Below are 8,592 nucleotides of genomic sequence, written 5' to 3'. Positions count from 1 at the left end.
GTACGCACCATAGTGCCCTGCAAAGTCAAATTTCACTCATCTATAACAACAAGTTCATTCCACATTTACAAAATTGTTGGCCTTATTCCATTCACTTTAACACATGCATTAAAAATGACCAACTTAGTAAGCTTACTAAGATTTCTCCTAGCAAAAAAATCATGCAAATATTCACCACTTCCAATAGCAATTAATTTCAAGAATAACTCATGCTTGCTCAATTCGAAACAATCTGAAAACTTAGGTAACTATAAACACACAAAGTAAGAAAAGCAATTAGTCATCACTTTGCAAAACTCCTCCAATTTGTCATATTTTCGAAAAATTCACCCCCCCCCCCCCCCTTCCTATCATGCTTTCCACACTTTTTCTACTTAACCATGCATTGTAGACAAACCATTTTCATATCATTATCAACAATGTGGGTTCAAGCAAGAAATAGTCAAACAATTTCAAATTCATGGTCAAAGTCAACAATTCCCAAATTTCTTGCATACTTGAATATGAAATTGGGCAATGCAGATGTCCTAAAATCAAACTAACAACTTATATTGGACAAATTAGCATCTAATTGCATTTTTCATTCATCAATTTCATCATTCCATGACAATTTTCACAGAACCCAAAAATATCTCATAATACACAACAAGGGTTTATAGTCAAAATGGAATTCAACAATGCAACATGGTATAAATAAAATTACATCCATCAAAGTGCCTCTCTAAGGTTAACATTCTACAACAATATAAAAGCAAATACACCAACAATGTCATTCTACCATTAAAGAATTTTAGAGAGAGAAAGCTTGATGAAGAGGATAACAATGGAGGGTGTAGAAGATTACCGTGTTGATGAGCTAGAGTATTCTTCAAGCTATGGAACCAAAGATAGAGTGGAGAGTATGGGAAAAACCTTGTGTAATGAAGTTACTCCTTGCATGAATGGCAAATAAGGAAGAGTGGAGAGGACTAGGTCTTTGGAGAAGACAATAAAAATAAGGGAAAAGTCGTGAGGAGGCCCTATTCGGCGCCCTCGTTACGCCGTTGTCATGGCTTGCCAGTGGCGTAATTGGGATTTTATTCCCAATACGCCGTGGTCACGGCGTGACACTGGCATAATTGGGTTGCCGAACCCTTTTACGTTGTGCGTCACGCGTGATCACGAGCGATCCTCGATTTCGAAACCGTCTTCTTCGCTTCTTCTTTGGTACTTTGTCCCAGATATCTCCTCGTGAATTCCTGTTCCATGTTAGTTCTCAGAAAAATTTACACAGAATTAAAAATTGCAGATTAACAAGAAAATGAAAAGAATGAAAATAAAAGCTTGGGTTGCCTCCCAAGTAGCACTGCTTGTAACGTCTTAGCCCGACGTACCCCTTTTTCTTTCTTGATTCATTTTCTACGCTCGTTGACTGCAGACAACTCCATTTCTTTTTCCAAATTAATTCTTAGTCGTCCACGGACAAGATGGTTTGGCTTTGGACTTGCCCTTTGCTTTCATGACTTTCTTTTGGTATCCTCCTTTGTAGTCATACCAAATTTGGCTTCCTCGTTATCAACGCGCAAGGTGAGCTTGCCCATTCCAACGTCATTTATCGGTCGGCAAGTGGCCACAAATGGTGTTCGAAAATTAGTGGCCCACTACAAGAAATTTTCTATTTCCCGACGAAAATTTTAACAACCCTCTAGAAAACGTCGCTAAATATAACAATTACCGATGTTTTATTAAATAGCGTCACTATATATATTGGTAGAGACAATAAATTTTTGTCATAATTTTAGCCGACGAAATATAATTTTTTTGTCAGTAAAAATATAGAATCAATGACGTTTTATAATAAACGTACCTAAAGATTTTATTTTAAAAATTATTTTTTGAATAAAACGTCAGGATCATTTGGCGCCTACTTGACTAAGAAACATATATCTTAAAAAATGAAAAATTTGACTAAAAATTATCGTGAGCTTTTCACACTTTCTAGATTCCTAAACTTCATATTTCACTCTCTACCATCCTCATCTAATCTCTCTACTTCATCTCTGCAAACTTAATCTCTACGTCGTTCACGCACTCCGAGCTCCATCATCGGTCGCCAGTCCAGGCTCCAGCCGCACCCCACCGGTCACGCCACTACCTTCATGTTACTACGAGATCCATCGTTTGGTTCTGCTCTTTGCTCTTTTTTTCTTCGATTTTTGCAGTTCTCAATGCCAGCGATGGAGATGTCGATCGGGTTTACAAGTCAGTTCAGCTTTGATTTTCTTTTTTCTCGCATTCTCTCTCTATTTTTCTAATTATATTTGATTTTGTACTAATTAGCTTAATTAAATCTGTAGTTTAAAATATTATCGGAGCCCTAGTTGAACAGATCTGAAGTTGGAGAATTAAACATATATGAGATTTTGGTTTGTAATCTGCTTGGTGACAGAGTAATGAGAGATGGGGTGAATCTGAATCTGCTTAATTTAGAGCCCCAGCATCCTTAGATATCATTCTATTTTTAAGTTAGGTGTAGTTTTGGTAAATTTGGTTCTTTTGATATTTGCAGTTACCTTGTTTGTTTGTTTGTTTTTTTTTTTTTTCTGCTTATTATTATTATTTAAGCTGCAAATTAGATATAAATTAATTATAGTACACTTACAAGAGACAACATAAATATGCAAATACAATCAATGACCTCTTTTAGAAGAGGATGAGAGTCTGGGAGCTCATAGCTGTAAAATGGGGAAATAAGTTAAGTAAGCATTATTAATTTCACAAGCCACTGCCACTATTCCACTGTGAATAAGAGGAAAACTTATATGGAGTATTAGTTTTTATAAATAAGTTTTTTTAGGCAATACTTACACATTATATATATTCTGTTCTGAGCAGACTAATATGTTTGAGTTTAGGTGTGGGAATGGATGCAGCTTGTGGAGTTAAAGTAATCAGAGCCTTTGACATTTCAGCTTGAGTAAGTTCCATATTGTTTTCCACAAATATTTTCAAATTTTAAACAAACTGTGTCATATTGAGGCCAATCTTTGGAATTTCATCAGTATCATCACCATAAGTTTTTTTTTTTTTTTTTTGAAAATCTGGAACCGAATTTTACATTGTTAATATTGCAAAGGAATAGAGTGCGAACAAATTTTAGATTTGTCTACTGTAAGTATGGGAACAAAACATCTAGTCTAGGAAAAGAGATGGTAATAAAGGGTTTTTCTTAAAATGGAGTTTTGTAATTATTTACTAAAATGTTGGAAAGCTGGTAATAAAGGGTTTTTCTTAAAATGGAGTTTTGGTCTGGTTATTGTCTCATCCTTTTCACTTTGCAGGCATTCCTCAGAAGTTGGATACTTCTAAATGTGGAGATTTTGCCATGAATTAACTTGGATTTGGTCTTGTAGATGTCTTCATGGGTATTCACCAAGTTTTGACAACTTAGTTAATGATCTCAGGGGGGCAAGGGCATACCAAAATTTGAAGGTATAACCAAAGTTTAGAATTTTATTTATCATTTCTTTGTTATATAAATTTGATTTTGGGAAGTATATACTACAGGAATGGAAATTGATTACATGCTACAAGCAATTAAATGCAATATTAACAAAGAAAAGTTATGTTAGAAATTAAATATAATCACAAGAAAGTATAAAAGCCATGTAAAGTTATGTTTGAATAATTTACTACTCATGCTTGAAAGACATTTATGTTTTTTAATGGCAGGGAATATTGCATATCTAGATGCACTCATCAAATAAGACCTTCTTCTCAAGACAAAGGACCTTCAAAGTGCCGACCTCAATAGTTTTGATGAACGAATTATTATCCATCTTTATGTGCATAGAATTGTATACATTCCCGTGTCTAGTCTGGTCGTATTTAAAAATCATTTGTATCACATTATATCCTTGTAATTCAATATTATACTATGAATTGATGTTAAAATATTTTATTTTCAATTACATTAAACTATTGCGTAAACCTTTTTATATACAATTATATGTAAATTATCATCAATTATTAAAAAAATTATAAATATCTCCAAATATAAAATTTTGTGATGACAACAAAAATGAAAAAACCTTAGTAAATGCCTTTTTAGTGAAAAATTATTATTTTGTCATCAATTAATTATTTTAATGACAACATAATAATGTACACAATCGTCAGTAAATGTTATTTTATTGACAAATTTTATTTTTCGTCACCAATTAAATTTATTCGTGACAAGCATGATTGTATGAAAAATATCAGTAAAGACACATTTGTTGACGAAATATTTTACTTCGTCACAAACTATTACCGACGTTTTTGTTAATATTTCGTTTCAAAAAGTATGTATTTCATGACATTATCAAGACCATGAAAAAACGTTAGTAATTGTAATATTTTGTGACGAAAAATTAACTTCGTCAGTAATACCTTTCCATACGCCGCTAACCCGACGGTCCGAGTGACATTTTTATTTCGTCAGTAAAGACATTTGGCGTTAAAAAACGTCGCTAAATGTTAAAATTCTTGTAGTGACATCCTCACTGTCTTTGCCTACGTCTAGTACTACAAAATCTACATGAATCACAAAATTCTTAATCCTTACCAGCACATCCTCCGCAATACCTTTTAGATACCGAACGGATCCATCGGCAAGTCGGACGGTAATGTGGGTCGGAGTCAGTGCAGATATAATCAGCTTATCAAACACATAGGAAGGCATTACACTAACAGAAGCACCTAGGTCAGCAAGTGCATTCTCGAAGATAAGATCTTTCACAGTGCAAGGCACTACGAATGCACCGGGGTCACCCTTCTTTTTGGGGCACCCCTTTTCTAGAACTGCTAAGCATTCCACATTCAGGTGGCCGTGAGATCCCTCACGAATCTCTATTTTGTGCTTAATAAGTTTTTTTAACTGACAGGTTAATTTAGGCATCTCCCCTGTTGTATGCAGAAAAGGCATATTAATATGAAGTTTTCTCAACAAAGCATTGAATTTACCTCGCTGCTCCAGTTCGACCATGTTCGCCAACCTTTGCGGAAATGGAATTGGTGGTCGATAACGGCACGTTACCGATCTGCTATCTGCCTCTTTCTTCATCGTGTCTGTGTCCTACAAGACCTCCTTTCCTTTGTTGGATTTTTCTTCATTTCCTTTGTTGGAACTTTCACTTCCTTGGGTTAGTTGAACCGATATTGCATTGACTCTCTCTTTAGGATCATTCTCTGTTGTGCTCGGCAATGATCCCCAAGGTCTCTCGGGTACCAACTTGACAAGTTGTGCTATTTGTGTTTCCATGCTTTTCATAGAGGCTTGCATCTCTTGTCTCATTGCAGCTAAATCTTGCCTGAATTCCTGCATGACTTCCTATTTCAGCAGTACTCAATCGTTCTTCAAGTCTTGAATTGCTCTGGACAATCTTTCATCTACTTCTCTGATGTTAGGTTGATACGGCTGCAGCTCACCTTGGGAAACATGTGGTGGTCTATAGAGAGCGTTGTTACTTCCTCCAAACTATGGGCCATAGATGATTGGGCCTCTATCTATATTATGACCATAGGCATGTCTACTGTCTTGTGTAACTGGGGTTTCCCTTGCGTCTGGCCTCCTTGATTCCATTCTTGTGCAGGTTTCCGACCATAATTTCCACCTCCAATATTATTTTCACATGAGTTCCATCTTTGCTCTTGTGCATACGCTATTGCGTCCACACTTTCTGATGCGCTTAGTGAAGTACAGATTGTAGTGTCATGTGTCCCTCCGCATATCTTGCAATACAATGCTCGAGCCATACACGGTTGACTTTTGGCTTCCATCTTCTGTATAATGTTCTGCAGTTTCTTGATCTCATGGCTCATGGCCTCAACTCTTGCATCCTGGGCTACATTACCAGATACTTCGTACATTCCTGCTTTTGCATCCCTTCTATTGTACCAAAAAGATGTATTAGAAGATATTCTTTCAATTAAGGATTTTGCATCTGCAGGTGATGATGATACAAATGATCCTCTAGATGATGAATCCAACAACATTTTACGCTCATTAGTGAGTCCTCCATAAAATGAACTGATTACATCCCAAGGATGCAGTAAATCGAGCGGGCATTGCCTACGCAGCATCTTGAATCTTCTCCACGCTTTTCCTAACGATTCGAATGTCCCTTGCTTAAAATCCTGGACGTGTTTACGCACTTTCATCATTTTTGTGAGCAGGAAAAACTCGTTCATAAACTCCCGATGTAACTGATATTGACCCCAGGATCGGAAGTGCTCATTATCCTGAGAATCCAGCCAAGTTGCCGCATCTCCGATTACGGAGAACGAGAACAGGGTGAGTCAGATGATGTCTTCGGGTATTCCATTTGGTCTAAACATACTGCAAGATCTGACAAATCGGATCATATCGGTATGCAGATCTTCTAATGGCAATCCACTGAATGGATTGTTCTGAACTAAATTGATGACCGAAGGATAGACAGTGAAGTTGTTTCCTTCATTGGTGGGATATAGATGGAGTTATGTATCGAGAACTCCGGTGTCATATACTCTGCTATAGTCCGCATACGCTCTTCTCCCCGGGCGCATTTTTTAACTCGTCCCTTCCTAGTGGTACTGCATATCCTGGCATGTCTTCATCGAGTCTCACTATAACACCCCCGATTTTACCAAAATTTAAAAGCTTAAATACGATATAAAACTAAGCATTAAGCATAAACGGAGCAGAAGCTATTCAACTGCAAAACGGGGAATGTTATGCCACACCTATGCAACTATAGGTGCACAGGCTAAGTCTACAAGTCTATCCATGAACAAAGTCATAAGAACAAGGCACACAGGCCATAAGTCTAAACAAGTCTTAAACGAAGGAAAGCAAGAACTACGCTATCTAAGGTCCACTAGCGCGCTCTCCAAGCTACTCATAACCTGTAAAAACATAGGGATAACACCCGTCAGCGAGAGATGCTGGTAACCCACCAATACGTGTTAAGTAACATAATATATAGATATATTCAAAACTATTTGAGACAGAGGAATACAGTATATATCATTTCAAAACCAAGAGAGGAAATGTCAAGAGACACAACCCAACACTCTCAACAAAGACCAAACATCAACAACAATCCACAAGCCAACAAAGACAACAAGCAACATACTCAACAATGGACACAACCTACCATCTTCATGGTAGAGTTCTCGATAGACATGCTCATAAGTAATAAACACAACAATTCACATAATGACAAGTTTCACTTTCCAACCTTATACCTTAGTACCACCCTTATGGCTACCCCATGTCTTATCTCAGTTCCAACCTGTGCCTCTGAGTGCCACCCTGTACTTCTGAGTCCAACCTTATCCCTCCTGGACCGTCGTCCCCCACCAATCTACCACCAATCAATACCGTCAATCTCTGAGTACACGAGGGTACCATTAAATATCATAGTAACATATGCCGCACTGACCACACGGGAAAACCTGTTCTCAGAGGAACCTGACCCAATATATATATATATATATATATATATATATATATATATATATATATATATATATATATATATATATATATATATATATATATATATGGTGTATTTTCGAACACTGTGTGGTGCATTTATGCATACCTAATGGTGTATGCCGCACGGGAAGACCTGTTCGCACAGGAACCTGACCCTATATATATATATATATATATATATATATATATATATATATATATATATATATATTTGGGATTATATTCAAATACAAACGTGCGGATTCATTAGGATCGTTGGATTTCGAGATTGGATGTCCAAGATTTATTTAATTTATTTTTAGCATCATTTATGCTAATTTCGCATGTTGTATTTTAAGAGGGTCATTTTTGGGTTTTTCATTGTGTTTTTGCCGGTTCAATTCTAATAGGCTTAATACACTGAGGAGTCCATTGTCCGCCAATTCCACGTTTCTCTCTCGCGTTCGGCAGGAGCGTTCTACCCTTCTCTCACGCCGTCAATCGCCGTGACTTTCAAGATGGACGTCGGTGGGGACCGCGGCAGTGATAAGCGACGGGGAGAACCGGCTGATCGTGTAGGTCGAGGTATGTTTGTCCCTTTTCTCGTTTGCCTTTTTTCACGGCATTTTTTTGCCTAGGGTTTGGGTTGCTTTGTGTCTGATGGGGGGGATGATGGTTATGCATGGTGTTTCCGGCATAAACGTGGTTTTGTGGGTGTGGGGCGATGGCTCACTGCGGTTCACGTGGGTTTGGGAGTGGCGGGGAACAGTTCGGGGTTTTTCTTTTTTTAAATTGTTGTGTGTGGGTGCAGCAATTGAAGTTAGGATGGATGCAAAAATTCTAGATCCAAGGTTATCCGAGCTGTTCGTGTGTGATGTGATGTAGGGGTGGTGTGCGACGGTTGACGGCATGGGTGGGGTGATGGGGACACTGTTGCATTGTTTGCTGCTCTCTTTTTTTTTTTTTAATTTGTATTGTTGTGACTTATTATATCATTTCTCAGAGACTGAGTAAAGAATAAATTGTGGCGTTCGCTTTTTGTCATGTGTGCACTGGTTCGGATGTTAGGTTTTGCTATGATTTTGAGAATAAAGAGACTTTTTTGAGGATAT

The 8,592-nt window shown here is 37.3% G+C and overlaps 1 protein-coding gene and 1 long non-coding RNA gene across 3 annotated transcripts; one reads left to right on the top strand and one right to left on the bottom strand.

The window, feature by feature from the left end:
* Positions 1–1,942: 1,942 nt before the first annotated feature.
* LOC109153537 lies at positions 1,943–3,874 on the top strand. 2 transcript variants are annotated; one of them, XR_002049530.1, is made up of 4 exons: positions 1,943–2,241; positions 2,895–2,956; positions 3,321–3,471; positions 3,712–3,874. It is a non-coding gene; the product is annotated as an uncharacterized LOC109153537 (long non-coding RNA). The 2 variants fall into 2 exon arrangements; XR_002049531.1 differs by having other exon boundaries at positions 3,393–3,471; positions 3,712–3,871.
* A 603-nt stretch (positions 3,875–4,477) lies between these two features.
* Positions 4,478–5,083, bottom strand: LOC109153492. The gene is made up of 2 exons (XM_019301360.1): positions 4,984–5,083; positions 4,478–4,923 (listed from the first exon to the last, which is right to left on the bottom strand). The coding sequence occupies exons 1-2, from the start codon at positions 5,081–5,083 to the stop codon at positions 4,478–4,480; spliced, it is 546 nt and encodes a 181-aa protein (XP_019156905.1).
* Between the last annotated feature and the right edge of the window lie 3,509 nt (positions 5,084–8,592).

The sequence above is a fragment of the Ipomoea nil genome, unplaced genomic scaffold (assembly GCF_001879475.1).
Source record: "Ipomoea nil cultivar Tokyo-kokei standard unplaced genomic scaffold, Asagao_1.1 scaffold2494, whole genome shotgun sequence".
Taxonomy (NCBI): domain Eukaryota; kingdom Viridiplantae; phylum Streptophyta; class Magnoliopsida; order Solanales; family Convolvulaceae; genus Ipomoea; species Ipomoea nil.
This window is presented reverse-complemented; position numbering and strand designations above follow the sequence as displayed.

Bases quoted from the DNA above. Each gene is read 5' to 3' on its own strand.
- LOC109153492 (XM_019301360.1), bottom strand. From the start codon at position 5,083: ATGAAGAAAGAGGCAGATAGCAGATCGGTAACGTGCCGTTATCGACCA. The intron at 4,924-4,983 runs GTAAATTCAATG...TGCATACAACAG, and splicing joins GGTCGAACTGGAGCAGCGAG to GGGAGATGCCTAAATTAACC.